The sequence below is a fragment of the Petaurus breviceps genome, unplaced genomic scaffold, assembly GCF_028583685.1.
Source record: "Petaurus breviceps papuanus isolate PSGF00001 unplaced genomic scaffold, PetGlider_PUasm1.0 90603, whole genome shotgun sequence".
NCBI classification, from domain to species: Eukaryota; Metazoa; Chordata; class Mammalia; order Diprotodontia; family Petauridae; genus Petaurus; species Petaurus breviceps.
This window is the reverse complement of record NW_027187284.1, coordinates 1,646,431-1,670,537: the sequence shown is the minus strand read 5'-3', so window position 1 is coordinate 1,670,537 and position 24,107 is coordinate 1,646,431. Positions and strand designations below refer to the sequence as shown.

At 35.5% G+C, this 24,107-nt stretch overlaps 1 protein-coding gene across 8 annotated transcripts in view; it reads left to right on the top strand.

The window, feature by feature from the left end:
• DMD (dystrophin) overlaps nt 1–24,107 on the top strand; it is a 2,504,498-nt gene that overhangs the window by 970,560 nt on the left and 1,509,831 nt on the right. For all 8 annotated transcript variants that reach the window (XM_069063824.1, XM_069063827.1, XM_069063826.1 and 5 more), the window contains 5 exons: nt 431–544; nt 2,674–2,829; nt 10,259–10,429; nt 11,495–11,677; nt 16,213–16,347. In XM_069063824.1, the coding sequence (XP_068919925.1) occupies nt 431–544; nt 2,674–2,829; nt 10,259–10,429; nt 11,495–11,677; nt 16,213–16,347 (759 nt within the window). The remainder of the gene's footprint in view (nt 1–430; nt 545–2,673; nt 2,830–10,258; nt 10,430–11,494; nt 11,678–16,212; nt 16,348–24,107) is intronic.

Genomic DNA, 24,107 nt, shown 5'->3' with positions numbered 1-24,107 from the left:
CAAATTTGGAAAACATTTTATAGAAAGTTCAGGTAAGGGAAGCTATAAAGATACAATTGAATTGAGTTTATTGTTCATAATCTGTTTCGTGTACTAAAAGGGCACAGTTAGCAACACTACATGTTGCAGCTAATTTTTTTTCTAAAGGGTAAAATGATTTAATATTCTTGATAATAGTGTCATAAAACTACATCATACAATCTTTTTCTGTTGTTTTTAACTATAACAGAATTCTTATTCCCAAGTTAAAGACTAGAGTATGACAATTTAGTCTAAATAAAGAGGATTTTCTCCAGAAGAACTAGTTGTAGACATCTTTCAACCCTTCGAATAATTTCTGTGCTAGTGTACAGAAATATATCTCAGTGATAAATAGTATGAGAAGCAGTGGGTGCCCCAATAACACCATAAAATTCTTCTCTAATTACAGAATGACATAAAAACCCTCAAGAAATGGATGGCAGAAGTCGATGTTTTCCTGAAGGAAGAATGGCCCGCCCTTGGGGATTCAGAAGCTCTGGAAAAACAATTGGAACAGTGCACAGTAAGAAATATTTATAGAAATATGAGAGTATTTGGTTGCATAAAATAAGAAGTAGCCAAGCCTATACCCTTTATGCAAAATTCACTTGACCTAGACTAATTTCAGTTGGGGTTGTAACAAGTGTCAAGCATCTGAGGATGGATTTGAACTCGGTCCTCTTGACTCCAGGGCTAGTGCTCTATTCACTGCACCACCTAGCTGCCCTAATTAATTTTACTAATTTTCATAATATACTATTTTAAAATTAAATTATAGGTAAGAGTAAAATACCAGTGTGAGTCATTTGTTGAATTATAATAATACATTATTATGAGGCTGCTAGGAGATGTGGGGGATAAGGTGCTTAACTTGCCGTCAGGAAGACCAAAGTTCAAAATCTAGCCTCAGACAATTACTAGCTTTGTCACTCCATGCAAGTCCCTACATTTATTTCTGCCTTAATTGCCTTATCTAAAAAATGGAGCTAATAAAGCCCCTACTTTCCAGGGTTGTTATGAGAAACAAAATATATAACATTTGTAAAGGGCTTTGCAAACCTTAAAACACTGTATAAATTCTAGCTATCATCATGTCATTCCTATCTCCTATGCATTTGTTGTCTTGTTCTCTCTCTTTCTCTCTCTCTCTCCACACACACACACACACACACACGCACGCACATACATACAGATATTATATATGCATACATATATATGTATGTATGTTTGTTAAAGCTTGTATATTTTGTGCCCACAATCCAGTGGGAATTAAGATGACAGCTTCCATTGGAGATTAGGAATAGCAACAAAGTATGGAGAATTGTCAGATGAGGAAATTCACCCCTAATAATGAAAGTCAACAGTTTTTCTGCAACTTATAGTCTGAAAAAATGCCTAGAACCCTAAGAGGTTAAGTGACTTACCCAGTATCACACAGACAATGTGAGTCAGAAGCAGGTCTTAAAACCCAGGTCATTTTGGCTCTAAGCCCAGCTTTCTAGTCATAACAGTCTGTTGCTCCTATTCTCTTTTATATTTCTAAAAGCCTACTAGTGCCTGCAGAAAGCTTGTGAAATATCAACTCACTTATCTGTTTCTATATAACCTCTTGCTATAATAGTATTTTTTGTTTGAAATTCTAGATCTTTTCAAAATAAAAGTAACAAGGGAAAAAGTCACATTGATATTGTGATTAGGGTTTACTCTCTTAAGTAGTTAGATAGTTTAAGTATCATCATCCCCATTTTATAGATGAAGAAATAGAGACTTGGAATTTAAGTTATGGTTAATATCAAAGTTTGAACTTGGAATTAGGTTTTCTCATACTAAATCAAAGGACCTTTATACTCTATCTCACTATTTCTCAGATCAAAATTTATGTTAGTATAAATCCTAAAGTAATATAAACTCATATCACTATTTTTTATTTTTTCAAAGCATAAATCCTACATTATTTTTCTTTTGCTAATCAAAGTGTTTTTCAGTTAAATTCCCAGACCAGGAAGACAATGAAATCATGTCCATTTTGTACTACTGTTCTAATAAATACACGCATCTTAAATTTAAAGAAGTTGACTACATATTGTTTAAAGTTTACAAAGCACTTTGCTTACATTATCCCATTTGATTCTCAGAACATATCTTTGAGGGAGGTGCTACATGTATTCAGATGAGAAAAATAAGGCTCAAAGAATTTAAGTACTTTGCCCAAAGTAGAACAGCTAATAGAGCCAATTAGGTGGCTCAGTGGATAGAGTTCTGGGTATGGAGTCAGGAAGACCTGAGTTCAAATCTGGCCTCAGACATTTACTAGCTGTGTGACCCTGGGCAAGTCATTTAACTTCTGTTTACCTTAATACACTGGAGAAGAAAATGGCTAATCACTCTAGTCTCTGTCAAGAAAGCTCCATAATCAGCATTGTTGTGCTATAGTGCATGGGATCACAAAGAGTTGGATGTGACTGAACAACAATACTACCTAATACATGTCAGAAGTGAGATTTGAACCTAAGTCTCTTAACTCCAAGTTTTAGTATTTTTTCCAATAACTATGTTGCCTACTTACATTTTTCTTTTTAAACCATGCTATACATTTTTCATTTGTGGTGCTAATTTATAAAAACAAACACAACCTTCTTTTTTTTCCTTTAGGTTTTAGTAAATGATATCCAGACAATTCACCCAAGTTTAATCAGTGTCAATGAAGTTGGGGAGAAAATAAAGAATGAAGCAGAGCCACAGTTTGCTTCCAAAGTTCAAGCAGAATTAAAAGAGCTTAATGCTCAGTGGGACCATATTTGCCAGCAGGTTGGTGGTCTGTAATTGTGTTTTGATTTCTTTTGCTTAATATCCTCATTTTCCTTTGTCTCTCCCTCAACTACCCTTCTCTTTCAACTTTTCACTGATTTCTCTGCATACTCTTAGACACTTTCAGTTCAGATTAATTAACCTTCTATCTCACAAAATTTACTTCAAATACAGAAATATGTCCAGAGTAGATATTACAGACTAAATGATTTCGTCTTACTCAGGTTCAAAAATTGAATGTCAAAAATATAGATTGGCTTCACAAAATGAACTGTCACTTATAGAAAAATAAACTTTCTTCATTTTTAGTCCATGTTTTCATTTATTTTTTTTTTACTGTTTGGCTACAGATAGAGCCTATTTTAAAATGAGCCTGGCAGAGAAGTAAAAAGAATTGAAAAATCAGTTACACACAAAAATATATGGGGGTAATTATTATTGAATATAAAACTTTCCAAAATTTGACTTCTAACCTAGAATAGGAAGGCAGGCAGTTCAAATAAGTGATATCTAATTTAGTAAAAACCTGAAATTTGCACCAGACTAAATACTGATTAGGAATAAAATGAGAAACAGACCTATTTCACTCCATGATTGCACAAAATACCAGAAAGAAACTCAAAGGCATTGGGAAAGGGGCAACTAACAAAATGAAAGCCAAGGTATACAATCAAGCTATTAGCCTCCTAGTATGACCAGAGAAGATGGGCCAGAAACATATCTGACTTCTAACACTGTGTGTGAATAATAGAAATCTTCCCTAAGAAATCCCCAGAGTGATTAAAAATTCCTATGGAATTCTTTCTGAGCCACAGTAATCAAAATACCTCAGGACAATGTACTCTGATATACCTAGCACGTTGTCCTAAGAAGTTATAAAGGACCTACAAGATCGAAGGGAATGTAGCCTGTGAATGTGGAGATCAGTGCAGGAATTCCAGTTGTGAAAGGCCAGATCAGTAAAGTTAACGGATTTCTCCAAAAGTACAGAAGAGGGAAGAGCCTGCCCTGCCATGCAGCTTTGATTAAAGGGCTAAAGCTGAAGATATGAGTATACCAAGGAATAGTCCAAACATTTTAAATATTATTGCTGATCTAGAGTTTCCTTCAAAAAGAGAAACTAACTTCCTATCAACTACAAGCAGGTATTCAAAGGGGAAAAAAAATTTTTTTGAGGTATTTTGTAAGTAGTCTAGAAGAAATGTAACAAGAAATTTTAAAATGAAATAAAATTTCCAGAGGAAAGAATTTAAAGAAGAAGAAATCATTTAGGAGAGGATTCTGGGAAGATGGCAAAGTAGGTCAGAAAATTCCAAACTCTCAAGATTTAGCCCCATAAAAGAGATAGCACCTTAGGGCAAACAAAGGGCAGGTAAAAATAAATAAGAATAGGGGTACAACAGGGATCTTTCTCAGACAATTTGAAAAGATCAGAAGAAAAATCCCAGGACCAGATTTCCTCCCAGTGAAGAGTAAACACCTCCAGGATAGAGTCTGTATAAAGCCAAGCCAAGCAGCTTTCCAGAGGACTGCTGCTGTGAACAGCTTCAAGGTTCTGATTATAGTAAACTGAGTATAGTAAACTGTCTATTTATTCAGTAACAAACCAAGACAAAACCTTCACAGAAATCACAGTATAGCATTCACAATGTTATAACTTAATAACTTATCACTATAGTGGCCACATAGTTCTAAGCAAAAGATAATATTCATTTAGTAAGAACTCAATTGTTTAGTAAGTCCTTAATTCAATCATCCTTAAGGAGGCAGCCTCCTTAACTGACACAAAGTATAAATGTCAAGGTTCTCCACCCCTAGGTCACATTGTCTTAATCTCTTCAATTAAAAAGCCTTCTTTCCTCTTGTTTGGAAAAGTCCTTAACTTTGTCATCTAAATGTAAATGTCAGAGTTCTCCACACCTAGCCCACAGTAAAACATGATCTTATCAATTTGCATTAAATACCCAAGGAGAGGTCTTTTCATCTTGACTCAAGGCAGGCTCTCAGCTTCCATGGTTCCTCTTCCATGGTCCCAGCTCCTGCCACAATCTATCCAACTGCCAACTGGATTCAAAGGCAGACAGCTCTAAGTTTTTGGTCTAGCTACTTGTGTAGTTCCTGTTCCATATTGAACCTCACAGTGTCTGGTCTGCCTCAAGTCCTTTACAATTTCTGTTCCTGGGAAAATAAAGCTTAACAAAGCCACAATAACATTCATGCACATTTCAAGCATCCTCTTCAATGCATTAATTTAAAAATTTTTAATTAAATTCCTGTTACATCAGCAAGTCCATCCCACTGTGGGAATCACAAGTTCTGGGTCTTAAAACTTTGAAAAACTTAAGAATTCTGATCAATGAAATGATCGACATATGATGACACATGTGACCTACCTCCTTATAGAGACTTGATGGATGCTATGTAAGAAAAAACACATATATTTTTGGACAGGGAAATTTTGTATGTTTATTTTGCTTGGCTATGCTTTTTTGTTACGAGGCTTTCTCTTTCTTTCTTTTAATTTTAACTGGAGGGAGGCATAGATAGGAGAGGGAGTAGCAATAATGATACCAAATACAGGGAAACTATTGAAAGTTAAAATAGACAGACAGACAGACAGACAGACAGACAGACAGACAGACAGACAGACAGACAGACAGATAGATAGATAGATAGATAGATAGATAGATAGATAGATAGATAGATAGATAGATCTAGAAGAGAACAGAAGAAAATTCAGAAAGAAGCACAAGAAAGAGGCAGGAGAGTTGTGAAAATTAGAGGTAGAATTTATGATGTTCTTTAAAAAATAGTCATCTTTCTTTTGTGTTTAATCTGAGAATTAAAAAAAAATGCATGAGACTAGATCAGCAAGTGAATTGATTTAAATAGCATTTATTAAGTAATTATTCTTTACAAACACATGGGATAGAAATGCGTTCAGGGACCACTACACCCTGCACACCCACCATTGTAATGGAGGAAACAACATATATTACAGGAAACAACATATATTACAAATAAACAACATATATTAAGAGTGTTCAATGGTACAGTGGTAAGAGTTCTAGATTAGTTGGCAGATAAACAAGGTTCAAATCCTGAACCTGCTCCTTATTTCTTGTGTTAACTTGCACAAGACAGTCAATCTCTGAGGCCTCACTTTTCTCACATTGAAGAGGAAAAGATGGACTAGGATTATCTCTAAGATTCATTCATTTTAAAATTTATGATCTTTACTATCATTCAGTCATTAATTTTGTGGGGTTCTTTTGTTTTAAGAAAAAAATCAGCAAAATAAATGAGACTGACAAATATAAAAACAAAGGCTCAAATGTATGACATACTTCTTTCTATTTTTAAAAAGTACAAATTTAAAGAAGAAGTATTGAGCACATTTATAGTCATGAAACAGATTTCAGAATTCTCCTCCTTAAAGGTTGGTTAAATAACTTAAATGACTGGGTCCTTTTCTATTTTTTTTCTTTTTTCCAATTTATCTGTGCTTTATAAGCAAACTTGGAAAATGTTGAGGTTATAATCTACACACCTAGAAACTCACAAACTAATAAGAGTTTTTCTTTCTATCTCTTTTCTCTCTCTCTCTCTATCTATATATGTATATGTATGTATGCATGTATAATGTATATTTGTATAAATACATCTATATATACATATGTGCATGTATATACATATACACACCCTGTTGTCATTCAGTCATTTTTTTCAGTTCTGTATGACTCTCTGTGACCCCATCTTGGCAAAGATATTGGAGTGGTTTATCTCTAGCTCATTTTACAGGTGGAGAAATGGAGGCAGACAGGATTAAGTGACTTGCCTAGGATCAGACTACTAGGAAGCATCTGAGGCTGAACAGAGGTCTTTCAGACTCCAGATCCAGCATTCTATCCACTGTCCTATCTAGCTGCCTTTCTGCACTGCCCTGCCCCCAGTATCACATATAGTACAGTCTCTTCCACTAATAGTCAACTTGAGGACCTGGCAGTCATCAGATTTCATCTCCAGATTTCCAGTTTTAACAAAAGGCAAAGAGAAATGTTAGCAAGCTAAAAAACTAGTATCAGGATTGCAGGTACAGAGAAAAACACATATTACCAGTCATAATTTCTATTGATTTACTCTTTGATTTGACTCAAGTATCTGTAATACTTGGTTATTGGTCTCTGCCAGGATTAATGAAGAGGATGAGCCTTGTGGCCTTCTATGTCTAACTTTTCCCCTCACTTCATATCTGTTTCTTTTCCCAGTCATTTCTCTACCAGACATACCTGGTTCCTAAGAAAACCTCATAACACGAACTTGTTTTCTTCTATGATTGAGATTCATAGAATTGTATTTTTTTATTAATTTCCACTTAATATCTTCTCAGTTCTATTTTGAAATTGACATGGCTCTTTTGGTTTGGTCTGATTTTATTATGCCTTGCTCTAGTCAGCTTATCTCTTTGATTCCATTCATATATACATATACATACACATACACATATACATATACACACATAAGTGGGTGTATTTATGTATGTGTATATCTATCTCTATCTATCTATATACATAATTCTTGTATATTATTTCTGGTTTTCTTTCTGGTTACTCCCCCAGAACCAGTACAGCATTATATTGTATTCCTATCTCCAGATTTACTTTGCTTAATATCCCTCTGCTGACAGAGCATTCACTATCTAACCATAAGTTCTCCTTTAGTCCCAGGCCTTTGACTTCTGGCCAGTAACCTTTACACTACTGCATTTATCATTTGGCCATACCTATACATCATATAGGCAAGAAGATAAAAGAGGTTTTTAAAAAAAGAAAACAGTAAAATAATTTTTCTGGAGGTGAAGTCATATGGAAAAAGCTATTGCTTACAAAGATTCTATAGTTATACTAACTCACAGAAGGAATAGCCCTAGGCTAGTAGACTTCTTTTTTTTTTCTTAAAATAATTCATTTCTAAAAGAAACATTCTGAAGAAGTTATGTAGAAGCAATAGATTAAAAATACTGTCTTCCTGGAAGCAAAATTTGAATTGATAACATACTAGCTAAGGACATTGATTTATATATTTGGAGAGTCCCTAATTAATTAATCAGAGCAGGAGGAAAAAAAAACAGAAAATAAAAAGTTATGTTACAGTAGTGAAATCCTGGGTTAGTTAAATGTATCATGAAAAAGCAGTTATTTATAAAGCAAATATCTATAGTCTGATTTGGGCCCTGATTAAAAAAAATGATTTTTTTAATCTACGTTCATTAATGTATGTACACATAAAATCAGATTGTTTTTTTTGTTCACTATTCAATTTTGGTAAGACAGATAAACTTCTTCTGTATGATGGTTTTTGTGAGTGACATAAGTTTGATTTGCCTATGAATTCTTCCCCCCAATATCCTTCCCACCCCACTGCCACACAGAAGCTAGTTTTGGCCTGGTCTGACAATGAGCTGTATCGCTGCTCTATCTTTCTAGTTAGGAACTAAAATCTTGGCTTTTGGATTACTTACATTGCCCTGGGAGACACTGAAACCCTATTTAACTCTCCAATCAATCATACTGATAGAATCAGAATTTTGGAGTTGGAAAGGAACTTTATTGTTCAACAAGACTTACTTAATCTACCCATATCAACTCTCTTTCTCATTCTCCCTGCTTTATATCAGCCTTACAACAGAAGGCCTAGCACAGCCTGTCTGGGAATTCTGGCTCCAAATGCTAATTCAGGGGAATAGTTATGAGAAAAGAGGCAGAATATATTTTCCTTCAGTGATAAAATTCTTTCCCGGGTTCCCTAGTCAAAAATTCATTTCCCCTGCTACTCTTTTCTCCCTTTTCTCCAACTACCTCAGTTCCTTAGAATCCTTTATTAAATATTTCAATACTTGACTCAGTTTTCTTCCCTATGCCTATCCTCCCCCTTATACTTGGACACCTCAATAGATATGTTGATGTTACTTCATACACAATGGCTGACAGCAAGACAGCTTCTGAAATATCTATCTTCCCCACTCCTCTCTGTCTTCAGCAAACTTTGACAATCCTAGCAGGGCAAAACATTAAGAAAATGAAGAGTCCTCTGGATTAGAGAAGCAGAAATCTGAACATGAAGACATAACCCAAGGCATAATATCCCTTCTCCAGCTTTGCCCTCATGTTGTTCCTCCTTGGAATCTTGTCCCCCACCCTTTCTGGAATAAAACATGTTTGGAGACAGCCCCTTGAAATGTGCCACCTTCTTCCCCAATCCCACATTCTTTAATCTGTAGCAATTTTGCCTCTACCCTTAACATTATTGAAAGTATTTTCTCAAAGGTCTCCAATACCCTCTTGTCCTTAAATCAAAGAGCCTTTCTTGAATCCTTACCATGTTGATATCTCTTCAGTATTTGGAACTGTTGCCCCACCCCTTCCTATTTCTCACTTATCCCTTGGCTTTAGGGACATAACATTTTCTGGGTTCTCCTAGCTCTCAAACTACTCCTGATTCTGCATCCTCCTCTCAGTTCCCCAAATAACTACATTTATTCAGATCCTCATCTCTTCTGTAAAAACCAAGGTAATATACTAGTAGCCAGCCAGTCTCTCTCCATTCTTTCTTTTCTATTGACACTGCTAACCAAGTGATCTTTCTAAGGTATCATTTCTAAGGCATGTCACTCCTTTGTTAAAAACAAACATAAAACAATAATAATCTTTAGTGATTCCTTATTGCCTAAAGAACAAAATAGAAACTCCCACTCTTGGTGTTCAAGGCCCTTTACAATCTGGTTTAAATATTGCTTTCTGTGTGTCATCTCCCTTCACATAATATGTGTTTCAGTCAAACTAGAACTTTCTCCATTCGCTGTTCTCATCTTGATCTCTCTTTTCTCTCTTCTTTTGCTAATGTCATGTCTCATGCCTTCTATAGATTGTCTCTTGCATTATTACCATTTCCTTGTGTTGAAATCTTTCCTTTTTCTTTTTAGTACTAATTCAGTTGCTATTTCATTTATGAATCCTTCCCAAATCTTCCTTTACTGTTAAGTGAAATTCTCCTTCTTAACATCTCATACATACTGCCTAGTTCTCCTTGGCACTCATTCCTCTCTCTCTTTTTTTTTAATTTTGGTGTGTATGTATTCCCCTATTCCCCTTTAGATTATAATAAGCACATTGATAGCCTATCTCATTTGTTTTTACATTAAGCACAGTATCATGAATAGAGTAGGTTTTTAAGAAATGTCTATTGAGTGAACAAATTAATGTACATATACAAAAAGATAATAGCTAATGTTCATTAGCTAATTTCCCTGTTTATTTTATAGTAACTATTTCATGATTCACTTTTATAGTCTGTATTTTCCATTATTTGTACACCCTTTAACATTAATGTAGCAATAGCAAATTAGTTTTAAAACTTTTTTTTTTTTTAGGCTCGTGCTAAAAAGGAAGCCCTGAAAGGAGGTTTGGATAAGACTGTAAGTCTTCGAAAAGACCTGTCTGAGATGCATGAATGGATAACACAAGCAGAGGAAGAATACTTGGAGAGGGATTTTGAGTATAAAACACCAGATGAGCTCCAAAAAGCAGTTGAGGAACTGAAGGTGAAAACACAAATGCAAAAACTTTTAAAGAATTTTTTTTTTAAAGACTTACTTCTTTTGCCTGATGTCATTGTTCTGGCTGATAACATTTCCTGAACCTATTTTGTGATGGTTAATTTAATAGTAAAGATTACCTAAATATTGTTACATAATACCTAGATCTCCACAGTTCTCTTCCCTATATTTTGATGCTTAATTTTCTATGAAAATCCCCTCCCCTTGAGAGTTGCTATTAGGAGATGACTTTACCATCTCTTGATAATCCAAAAATTAAATATAGTGACCATCTTAATTTTATTTCTGCTTTAAATTTTAAAATTTATACATATGTGTAGGAGGATATATATGTATACATATGTGTAACCGAAGTCAATGAAACCAGTAATTTATAAAAGATTATACTTTTACATTAAAGATTTTTTAAAATTCAATGTGAGTCATATAAATTTGATCTTTACTTTCAGTTTTACAATACAGAGAGAAATATTTATGTTTATCTACACACATGCACACATCTAGTATTTCTCAGAATGTTTTTATTAAATGGCAGATAAATGAAATTTTGTTTAGTTTTACAAGGTAAGTTTTTTTCATTTATTTAATAATATTTTTCTCTTATGCTGAATTTTATAGTCACCCCTACATTTTATATGTTTTTGGTATTATTATTATTGCTAATAGTAGCCAACCATACCTATCTAATCAGCAGCTAGGGGGTACAGTACATAGGGTGCTGGGGTTGGGGTCAGAAAGACTTATCTTCCTGAGCTTAAATCTGGCCTCAGGCACTTACTAGCAGTGTGACTAGAAAGTTACTTATCCTGTTTTCTTTAGTTTCTTTGTCTGTAAAATTAGCTGGAGAAGGAAATGGTAAACCACTCTTGTATTTTTGCCAAGAAAACTGAAATGGTATCACAAAAAGTTGGATGTGACTGAAAAATGACTGAACAATATAGCTACCTAAAAAGGATGTTATGATGTTTAAAAAAATACAGCATTTTTTTTGCCCAATTAGTTCAGAAGTAAAATCCCTTCACTGATAAAGTGACTTCCTTTATTTTTCAGAGTGCTAAGGAGGAAGCCCTGCAGAAAGAAGTCAAAGTTAAACTCCTCACAGACTCTATGAATAATTTCATAGCACGCGCTCCACCTGTCGCACATGATGCCTTAAAAAAGGAACTTGACACCCTAATTACCAACTACCAACGGCTTTGCAGTAGACTTAATGGAAAATGCAAGACTTTGGAGGTTAGCAGCTTTTGTTTATATTGATAAGTGTATCTGTTGAAGTTACAAAAAAATAAAAATCCCATTATAATGTTTTGATTTGACAGATATATGTCTGCATTTTTAACTCTATGCATCAAAGAAAATCATAAATGTCCTCACATATAAGAAAGTTTTCTAAAATGCAACCTATTGTAATTTGAAAAACAAAAACTAATACCTTGCATTATATGATTTTTCTTTTTTGACAGTTCCTATAAGGAGAGAATTGTTGTTCCCATCCCCCTGTAAATATATTGTCATTTCATAATGTGCCCTTCTGTACCTTGAACTATGTATATTTGAATACATAGGTGGCATGGTCAAGTCCATTTACACCTTAACAATCATGAATAAAAATGACCATCATATGCAACTTGGAAATTATATTATGCCAAAAGCATGAAACATTTATCTGGTCTGAATTGCCTTGTATTTGGAGAAAGTATAGGATGTCAAGTTGTCCGAACACTGAAAAATAGATTCAACCCTTAAATTGGGTTCATACTCAAATGGAACCATGACCACATCCATTTGGAAGTTCTGTCCACTGATGGATATCACCACCTATCGATACCTGTACTGTGTAGGTTTTGTCCATGTCCATGTTCTCCCATAATTTGGCCAAAGTGAGGGCAAGAGGATGGGGGTCCACTCAGCTTTCTGGAAGTGTTCTTTAACTTGACATTGCAAACATACTGTGTATATTTGTGTATATCTACACAGTCTTTTTTCTCTTCCTGTTACATAATAAATTAATTACATCTTTTACACCTCTTTTTTAGTTCCTTAGTGGTTATATGTTGCTCCTGGATCATTCCCACCATGCCCCTTTCCATTGTCCTCAATGTGAAATTCTTGAACAATTCATTGGAAACTATTGATTTCCTTATCTCACTTTCATAAAATATGAGTAGACTGTTGTCATTAAAAGTAAAAGATTTCCCCCCTCCCCACCCCAAGGGAAGATTGGTGACACTAATGAAATCTGTAGCTTTCTAAAGACAATCTAGCTCCCTTTCCTTCTTCTGTTTAGCTCTGAACCTAACTCATTGTTGATCTGTACTGCTTGTTGAGCTACACATGTTAGTGGGTCTATTCTATATAAGTTTTCCATTTATGTAGAAAACCTATTCTATCTATATGTATGTCATAATTTTGGCAATAGCTATTCTTTATCTACTAGGTCTTATCTGTGAAGGTTTAAATTAGAACTATCCAAATGAAATGTAAAAAATCTAAGTTGGAATAAATTTCAAATGTGAAGACTTTGTTAATTTATCCTGCCCCTTTCACTTACTTCATCTGATGGCAAATACCTCTCTGAATAAGTGATTATGTGGTACCCAGAGTCTACATTAGGGAATGCAAAAGGAAGCAACCTATGCACCAGACTTATATGTCCCAAAGAGATTTATTAAAGGATATTCTTTATATCTAGATAAGAAGAAAGAATAATATCCATCAGACCTCTAAATCTAAATCTTGTCTATGTTATGTCCAAACAACTACCTCCAGGCTTATGCTTTTTTGCAATCCAGGCCAGTACTCTGAGCTCTTTCTCCCCTCAGTTATTATTGTCTTTGATATAAAGTCTCTGCAATAGATTTGCTTTTGTTAGTCCTTCATTCTTAAAGGGGACCAATGACATCATTGGGTGATGTTTCGACTTGAAGATGAATTAAATTTAAGTAAGGCAGATTTAGGCAAGGTAGTCAGCTCCACTCTTTCTTCCAGGGTTATTAAAGTCCAGTGACATGCAGTGGATTTAAGGGATACCTCTCATACTAATTTAAGATCCAGCATCTCTGGCAATCTCAGTTTTACAAGGCGGCTTCCAAAGATGGAAATGTCTATCTCAGAATTACTGCTTAGTCACCTGTGATCAGAAAAAAAAAACCACAAAGCAGAAGAATCAGAGACCCAAATTTAAGCTTACCTAGCTAAGTGTCAGGCCTAGCTCCCATGTGGAACTAATAATCATGCTGCCAAAGTAAAGAAGGATTTTCCTTCTGTCCTTCACTAGGAATTCCAGAGTTTCCTGAATGGTACAGGATTGAAGGGAGATTGAGAGACCATGATGAAGTGTAACAGCAAGTACCCAAACACAGGTTCTTTCATCTGCTTTTCTAAAGGAAAGCAACTCAGAAAGGGTTAACAGTCTTTCTTTAATCAAACATATATATCATTAACTTAGTTCAGGGGAAAAAATCAGCACCCTGAACTTCAGAAAATACAGAAATTATAAGCAGAAAAAGAAATACAGGCAGAGAAAATAACACAATTCAATAGACAGGGCTTATAGCTGTCTGATCATTACATACATACAGTGTTAGTTACCAGACAGAAAAGCATGAACATCTGGGTTTTCAGAGCCAGGGGGCCCAATGGTTACCAGGGCCTCATGTGTCCAAATCACACAACTCTTCCTATAAGTAAACCCCAAAGCAAAATGTCACCTCAAGAGTATATATACCAGGGGTGGCTAGGTGGCTTAGTGAATAAAGCACTGACCCTGGAGTCAGGAGGACCTGAGTTCAAATATGGGCTCAGACACTTAACACTAACTATCCATGTGACCTTGGGAAAATCACTTAACCCCAACTGCCCAGCCTTTCCCCCTCCAAAAAAAAAAAAGAAAGAAATAAAAAGGCTGTAAGAATATATACACCCTTCTTCAGGGTCAGAGAACATTACAGCCTTCATGACCCACTGCCTAATTACAACCTAACAAAAGGTGTGGTCCTTCCTGGAAAATCAGCCCTCCCCTAAACAAGCTTCTCTTATTGGGCTCCAAGTGAGGTACATTAAGGGGCAGGGAAGATCTTCAAATTCCTTTACTATTATATTATCACTTGCTTTTAAAAATCAAGATTAAAAAATAAAAGAAAGAATTTAAGAGTTTATTTAGTGACTACACTGAAGCTTCTCTGATTTATCTTACTGAGATGCTTTAATTTTGAATAGGATAGGGCTTATCTTTACAATCTTTCTACATGAGTCTTTCATAGTAACTTGGTGGTATTTAAATTCTAAGCAGAGTATAAGCTCATGAAGTTATTGCCATGTTAGACAGGCTTTGAGTATAAACTTGATGAAAAAGTGGCTGTCTGTTCACTGATGACCAGCTTGATTTAGTTCGAAAAGAGGTTGATTACTAGATTTGCCATAAGATAATGTTTTTCATCAGTGACTTATAAACACTATAGGCAGAGGTGGTGATCTGCATTGATAGAAGGATTAAACAAACAAAAAAATCACAAAAACCTGAAATCCTGAAGTATGAACTGAGGATAAAATGAAAACAAATAAAAGGCCCTTACTAAGCATGAAGACACTGTGCTAGATGCTAGTGCTTAAAATATGCAGTAGTCCCTATTTCCAAGAAGTTTACTTTATATTAGAGAAAATTTAAAAATATATATTTTAAAAGGTAAATAACAGGTAGGGTTTGCTGTGTTTGTTTTGTTTTTCAGGCAAAGATATTAACAACTGGAAAGGAGTGGAGAGCAGAAAAATATTGACATTGGAGGCAAATATTGATATAGGAACTGAGATTTAAGGAAAGGTTTTAGAGGGATTCTAAAAGGCAGAAGAAATGAGGGAATGAATTCTAGGCATGGCAAATAGCCTCTGCAAAGATACGGAAATAAGAAATGGAAAATCAGATGTTTGGACGACATAACAAAGTGGTTTTTTTTGTTTGCTTATTTCAAATAAGTCACTTCCAGCTTAAAAAAATAAATCATTATCCTGTATAAACCCATTAATCATTACTTGCTAATTACTGAGTACTCACACTATGCTTGTAACTAGGAGAGAGTCTTTGCCCCTTGGAGAGTATATCTTAAGTAATATAAACATTATCATTCCTGTTAGATGATAAACTGAGACTTAGAAAAGGAAAAGGTTTTGCCAAAGCCTACATAATAATTAATGGCAAAGGGAGATTCTAATCTAGGTCTTCTGAATCTAGTTCCAAAGTCTTTCCAACTGCTAGTCTAAAGACATCTCCTTAGCATACCTATTATCATAGTAATGGTGGAGTACCAAGGATTAAATATTTTTGAAATATTATCATTTAAATGAAAAGTGGGTTTCCACTATCCTCCAAATGAATGGAAGATTTAGAGAAGAATTTAAACAGACATTGGAGGCAACTGGTGCCTCAGCAGACAGAATATTGGGCCTGTAGCCAGTAGGACCTGAGTTCAAATCCAACTTCAGACACTTCCTAGCTGTGGGACCCTGGGCAAGTCACTTAATTTTTGACTATCCGACAAAATGGATCCACTACAAAAGGAAATAACAAACCACTCCAGTATCTTTGCCAAGAAGACCCAAAATGTGTTCATGAAGAGTTGGTCACGACTGAAATGACTGAACAACAAATTACACAGTTAATTTTAGAACTAGAGTAAAATCATGCATATTATGTTTTTGGAAGTCTTAAAAATGTATTCTTGAGAGATAATCAATTCTTCATTGAAGTAATGGTCTCTCTTTGTTTATTTTAGGAGGTCTGGGCATGCTGGTGTGAGTTAGTGTCATACCTGGAGACTGAAAACAAGTGGCTGACTGAGGTAGAAACCAAACTTAAAGCAACTGAAAACATCCCAGGTGGAGCTGAGGAAATTTCTGAAGCTCTTGATGTAAGTTCAACATCATCACACATGATATGATGAATATATAGAATCTCAAAATAAAAAAAAAGAAATGTCTTCAGACTAGCACAAGTATAAATTTTAAAACTAAAGTATTTTAATGAAAATTTGGAATTTGGGGGGGGGGGGGGGGCAGGATTTATTATGCTTCACTCACTTCTGTCTCATTGCCGATAAAGTCTGTGAAGAAGGATGTGGTGGTGGCCCACAGACCAGAAAGAGGAAATGTCCATTTTATTGTATGACCATCTGGTATCCATCTCAAACATCTATGTCAACTTACTCATTTGTACACAATGACTTTATCTCAGTCCTTATCTTCCTTGTATGATTTGATGCTTTTAAATACTATATTTGCCTAAATAGTCCTTTTCTCCATTGTCAAAGGCTCCCTGGGAGTTCTTTCTTCATATTCCTATTGTCTGCCCAATGTGCTTGATTTTTTTCGCTGTTACTTTATGCTTTCTTCATATTCCTATTGTCTGCCCAATGTGCTTGATTTTTTTCGCTGTTACTTTATGCTCTTCCTACCACCCAAAGCCTGCCCTTTGCTGTCTTCTCTTCTCTATTTTTCCCCATTCAGTTATGTTCAATTCTTCATGACCCCATGGACCATAGCATTTCAAGTCCTTCTATCTTCTACTATCTCTCAAAGTTTGTCCAAGTTCATGTTTGTTATTTCTATACTTTTTGACCTCATGGCTCCCATAGTGTAGAATTCAGGAATCAAGATTCAGGAGTAGATTAATTTATAGGCAACTGATCACAGGATAGGAAGAGACCTCCCCTGAGGGTATTTAAGGATTACTTCACCTATTCTTCTTCTTGGACTTCTCAGGCCCAATGAATAAGTGTTGACTACTTTGGGTGGGGAAGAGCCATCTTTGAGCATGAAGTCATCCTATGACAACAAGGCAGAAGGAAGTTGTCCACTGTATGTATGGTCCATCTACTGCTAAATGTGATGAGAGTAAAGCTGATCTTCTGAACAGAAATTTGTATTTGAGTGCCTCTTTGCCCCAGAAAAAAGAACATATTATATTTTCCTGTCCATAGTAGATCCCATGTGGTAGAGTGTTTGAAGCTCCTATTGTTCTGATCAGCCCCAGTTGGACACACTGAAACTTGATTCTAAAATAATGATGTGATCTTGGTCCTCTTGGAGGAAGAAGGACCACAACCAACCAGATCCTATTCATATCACTTATGTGCAAATTACTGCCAAATCCAGATTTCTAGCTGCTCCTTCTAGCTTCCTCTGAAGCCTACAGTATCATCGCTAATCGCCCACTAGACATTACTACCCCTCCCACCTAACATTTAACACAGCAGAAAATAAAGTCATCACCTTTCTGTTCCTTTTTACCCCACCTTGTCAGCTCCTTTTTTTTTCTATTATTGGAAGCATGATCCAAGCATTTATTAAGCACTTGCTATATGCCAGGCACTTTGCTAATTGCAAAAAAAACACGAAGAACAATAAAGCCATGTTTCTGGCCTTTGAGGAGCTCATATTCTATCGGGAAAAAATAACTTTGCATATAAATTTACATATAAGATATGTACAGTGCAAATGAAAGGTAATCTCAGTAAAAAGGTACTAGCACCTTGAGGATCAGGAAGGGTTTCCTGCAAAAGATAAAATTTCAGCTGAGTTATGAAGGATCTAAGGAAAGCTAAGATGAAGGGGTGAGGAGAGAGAGTATTGTAGTCATGGATGTTAACCATTAAAAAAAAGTGTAGAGTTAGGAGATAGATTAAGTGGCAGCTGGGTGGTATAGTGGGTAGAGTGTTCTCCCTGGAATTAGGAGGACCTGAGTTCAACTGTGACCTCAGACACTTAATAGCTATGTGACCCTGGGCAAGTCACTGAACCCTATCTGCCTCAGTGCCTCATCTGTAAATTGAGCTGGAGAAGAAAATGGAAAATTACTCTAATATCTTTGCCAAGAAAACTTCAGTCAACTGAAATAACTCAGCAGCAATAATATGTGGGAGGAGCATAGTCCAGTGTCAATGGAGTAGAGTACATAGAGGAAAGTAAGGAATAAGAAGACTAGAGAGAAAGAAAAAGACCAAATTTTAAATGCCAAAAAGAGATTTTTATATTTGATCCTGGAGCTAATAGGGAATCACTACAGTGTTGTTTTTGTTTTTGTTTTTTGACAGGGGCAAATTAGGGTAAGGGAGGACATGGAGGTAGCAACATTGGCATTTGAGTGCCTTCCCATTCAGATCACTACATTGTATATATATTATTTACATAATTATTTGCATTAGGTAGTTTAGTAGTGTGATGAACACTGAACTTGAAGTCAGGGAGAACCAAGTTCAAATACTATTCCAGGTGCTTACTAACTGTGTGACCCTGGCAAAGTCACTTAACTTCTCTAAAGTTAAAAAGCCACTAATATTTATAAAATCTACAGTAATAGCACCTACCTTACAGAATGGTTCTGATTGAATTAAATGAGATAACATGTGGAAAGAACTTTGTAAACTTTTAAGTACAATATAAATGCTAACTCCCATTATTGTTTTGGTTTCTTTTTTTTTACTTATTGTTATAACTATGTTTTTGTTGTAATCTGCTCCATTAGAATGTGAGATTCTTGAGGTTATGAACCATGTTTTGCTATTCTTCATATTTTTTGCAATTATCAAAGTGTCCAGCATATAGTAAGTGCTTAATAAATGCTTGGATGGTGGTTACAGTAATAAAGAAAGAGCTTCCAAGATGGGGTGAAGAAGGGGCAGAAAGGTGATGACTTTATTAGCAGTGTTTAGCATATTTCCTGGTCCATAGTAAGAACTTTATAAATATTTACTGATTGATTTTTTTTAAAGCAGTTAGGGTTAAGTAACTTGCTCAAGGTTACACGGCCAGTTATTTTGTGTGGGTGCCAGGTATCTGAGGCCAGAACTGATCCCGGGTCTCCCAATACCGGGGCCAGCGCTCTTACTCACTGCCCCACCTGGCTGCCCCTACTGATTGATTTATTAAAGAGTGGATTAAAACGGGAAGAGACTTGAGGCAAGGAAACCAATTAGAAGGCTATTGCAGTAACCCAGGGGTATGTGGGTATAGTGATGAAAACCTGCACCAGGGTGTCAAATTTGTGAGTAGAGAGAAGGGGACATATACTAGAGATTACATGAAAGTAAAAGTGAAAAGACTACACAACCCTTTGGATATAGGCAGATTGTTGTTAGAGAAGAGGGTATCTGGCTACATAATGGTGCCCTCAATAGTAATAGGAAAGTTTGGTAGAGGGGAGCATTTGAGAGGAATGGTGAGTTCTGTCTTGGGCATACTGAGTTTGAGATACCTTCAGGGTATCTATTTTGATATGTCCAAAAGGCAGGTGGTGATGCTATACTGGAGAAACAGTAGGACTGAAATGATAAATCTTAGAAGCATTTTCAAAGAGCTGATAATTAATAATTAAAGCCAGGAAAGCCAATAAGATCACCAAGAAAAGATTGATAGAAGAAAAAGGAGAAAAAAAAACAGCCAGGACAGACCCATGGGAGACACCCTTAGTTAGAGTTTGTTAGCTATGTGAAGATTCAGTGAAGGATACTGAGAAAGAAATAAGATAGAAGAACCAAGAGAGAATGTCACAAAAGCCTAAATAAGACAGATTGTCTAAGAGAACAGTTTGATTGACAGTGTCAGTGATTGCAAAGTGGGCAAATCATGAGATCATTGTAGTATTTGGAGAGAACAGTTTAAATTGAATGATGAGGTTATAAACCAGATAGCTGAGGAGTTTAGAAGCAAGTGAAAAGAAACAGAGTGTAGTGTAGACTTATGTCTCAAGGAGAGATATAGATGATAGTTTTCAGAGATGGTAGGATCAAGTGATGTAGGTTTTTTGTTTGTTTTTAGGATGGGGTAGATATGATCATATTTGTAGGCAGAGAAGTAGCATGTAGCTAGGGATAGATGGAGGGGGAGAGGCAGAGAGAGAAGAGGAATGGAAAGAAAAGGAGAGGAATGGAGGGGAGAAGAGAAGGAGAGGGAGAGGACAGACAAAAAGAGAAGACAGAGATGGAGACAGACAGACAGAGAATGATGGTGGATGCAAATCTGGAGAAGACTAGAATGGATAAAATCAAGGCTACCCATAGAGAGGGATTTGACATGGCTACGAAAGGAGTCACTTCTTATTGTGAGACTGAAATGAAGGAGAGAGTAAGGGAATATTTCTGAGTGTTGAGAGGGAAAAGGCAGAGGGGAGAAAGCTCTTCGCTAATGTGCCTATATATTTTTTCAGTAAAATTTGATGGGTGATCATCTGCTGAGTGGGAAAGAGAAAAGGGTGTTATGGGAGACTTGAGAAGAGATGAAAAGGTTTTAAATAACTTCTGTGGGAGTGGGATGGCCTTCTTTCCCTACTTTCTTCTTCATTCTCCCCAGGGAATTCTTGTCACTTCTACTGCCATCATCACTTTGTCTCCTTTTCTCTTTACTCACACCACTCTAGTTCAGGATCTCATTATTGTTCCCGGTTCATCATTGCAATAATCTACAAAATGGTATGTCTGTCTCCAATCTCTCCTTCCTCCAATCCATTTTTTACACAGCTTCCAAAATAATTTCCCTAAGGCAAAATTCTGACTACAATACTATTCTAATTCTTTGGTAGTTCTCTATTTCCTATAGAAGAAAATAGAAATCCTTGCATGCCCTTTACAAACTGGCTCCCACCTATCTTTTCAACTTTATTTGGCATTGCTCCCCCTCATAAAATGTTTGTTTCAGTCAAATCAGACTATGAACTGATCCCCAGATTTGAAACACTATTTTGTGTGCATTCATACAAAACTAGTTGCCCTTCATGCCTTGAATAAATTGCCTTCTCAAATTTGTTTTTCAGATGCTTTTTCCTCCTTCAAGATTGACTTATATGCAGGGAATCTTATCTTATTCACACTAATGGGCAGTGTTTTTTCCCTCCTGAAATAACTCTGAAGTAGTTGTTTCCCTCCTTTGTCCCATAGCTTCCTACATAGTATAATGATAAGCATTTTACTTGTTACAGCTGTTATAACCCACCCTGTATTCTCCAGGGCAGGGACTGTTTAAGCCTGTGTCTGCTCTCACTCTCACTCTTGCTCTCCTCCTTAACCCCCCTCCCTTTCTCTGTGACTCCTTTCCTCCTTTCTCTCATTTTCTTTCCTCTCTTTTCTCTCATTCTCTCCTGTCTCACTCTTTTCTGTCTTCTCCCTTTCATTATTTCTCTTTTATTGTCTTTATCTTCTCTCTGTTCCTCTTTTTCTGTCTTTTTATCTCTCCCTACTCCTGTCTATGGCCCTTCCTTATATGTATACATACACACACATTTTCATACATATATACTTATACATACAAAACATTTATGCAATTTTTCTACCTACTCTTTTCAGGGCTTTGTAGCAGAGGTGTCAAATATGCAACAGGAGCTACATGGCCTCTAAACCTCTTCAATGTGTCTTTAACCAGATAAAAATGAATTTGGGACTATTTAACAAACTTTTTTAGAATATAATAAAACATACACAATGTCAATAAATGTTTTTTTCTGAGTCACTATGTTCCCACAAGGATATTCTATGCAGTTCAGTGTTCCCCACTTCTCTTGGAGTTTGACACCTCTGTTTTCTTCTTTAGAAAGAAGTTTTCCTAGTCTTGTCATGAACTTTTTTTCTCATGGCATTCAAACATTTGTCCTTGGCCCCATAATTCAGCTACAAAATGAAGCATCATTCAATTTCTTTATAAAATTATCCTCACTTAGAAGTACATGCTTGCATTTTAAAGGGAACTTTTATTGGTTTTGGCAGTATTTCAATGTATGATTTAATTTCTACTTTGTATTTGAAATCTGGACCCATAAAAAGGAAAGATTATTTGAATGATATTTTCATTATAGAACCTTGCTTTAACTTTAGACATAAATTCTAAAAAAAAAATGTTAATAGGAAACTTATTAGATTTTGAAGTATTATTTTAGGGTCTTTATACAGGTAATAAAAGAAGAGAGTTTGCAGATATCACTTTTGGTTCCATTTATCTTCATGAGAGACAGTGTATTATTGTGAATAGAAAGTCAGAGTTAGGAAGACCTGGTTTCAAGTCCTATGTCTGAAATTCTGGCTGGGTGACTATGGAAAAATATTTTAACCACCCAGTGGCCCAGACAACTCTTTAAAAACAAAATCTCTCTAAAACTACTAAAACTAGAAGATGCATTGGCAGTAGGAGTTGCTCAACAAGGTTACTGACAGCAATGAAATCACTATTTGAAGACCACTCTCTTTGACATTGAGGACAAAGACAGAATAAGTTTTTTTTTTTTTTAATAACACTTTGTCATCTGTTAACATTACACAATTTGCCCCCTGGCAATTAAATTGTCTGGGTTTTACTAGCCCAAGTGATACTGAAAAAGAAAGCTAGCCTCTCTGCACTTCATTTTTCTCATATGTGAAATGTGGCTAAATTAAACCATCTCCAAGCATCCTGGTAGCTTGAAGTTTCTATGAAACCATGATCTTGACAGAATGGAGATAAGGGTCAAAAATAAAAGGGGAAAATTTAATAAAGATTCATGAAGTTTCATACTTACAAGTGGAGGAAGAGTTATTTTAAGTATAAAAATAAGAAGTCAATGTAAATTTATACATCAATATTTCAATGGATTGATGACCTTATAAGTGTGGGTATTCTCTCCAGCAGTGAAAATGATAAGTCATCTTTGACTTCTCCTTTTATGTGGTTACTGTCCATGTTCTATAGATTCTCCACAGAGGGGAATGGAATCTATCTTACATGGAGTTTTCTTGTATCACCAAGCACCTCTCCCTTAATTTTGGGGTCACCTACAACTGTAATGTATACTTAGAATAAGAATATAGTTATTTTAAAGGAAATAATAGTTCTACTGTACTCTAGACTTCTTAGGCCAAATCTAGAATTCTGTATTCAAATCTGTATGCCATGAATGCCATAGTATAAAAGAGAAATTAACCAACTGTAGCATATCCAAAGCAGGTCAAAAAGGATGATGAAAGACCTTGAAACTGAATTCAATAAATAGGAGATTTGTATAAATAATTTAAACTTGTATAAATAATTAAAAATATTTAGCAAAGTGCTGACAAAGAAACAAAGATAAATTCAACTTAGTCTCTGGTTTCTGTGAGCTTATAATACAGGAGATCAGAAATATGTATGAATAACTGCACTTATAATGCAATATTATAAGTGTATAATAGAGGTGGAAATTAAATTTTGTGGGAGAACAGAGAAGAACAAAATACCTCTGCCTCTGGGATCAAGGGAGTCTTCACAGAGAAGATACCAAGTTGATGAGATATCAATAGTGAGAGACTAGTTGTGCTATCATTCTGGGGGTAAATTGTATGAAGAAAGCCGTGGGTTGGGATGGAAAATTAATAATATTCTGAAAATATCAAATAGAACTTTTTGGTTTATAAAATAAATGAGGGTGAGTAACTCTGGAATAAACCTTCTGTGGTAGGTTAGTGTCACGTTGTTTAAGGTCTTGACTGATGGGATAGGGATTTTTGAACAACTGAGTTAAATTATCAAATCTCTGTATGGGAAATTAATTTAGCATCATTACAAAGGCAGGGAGACCTTCCATATACGTCAAAGTGAGGAGTCATAAATGCCTAAACTGGGTTGGTGGCAGTAAGAATTGAAAGGAAGCCATTACCACTACTTGGTCTATTTCTAA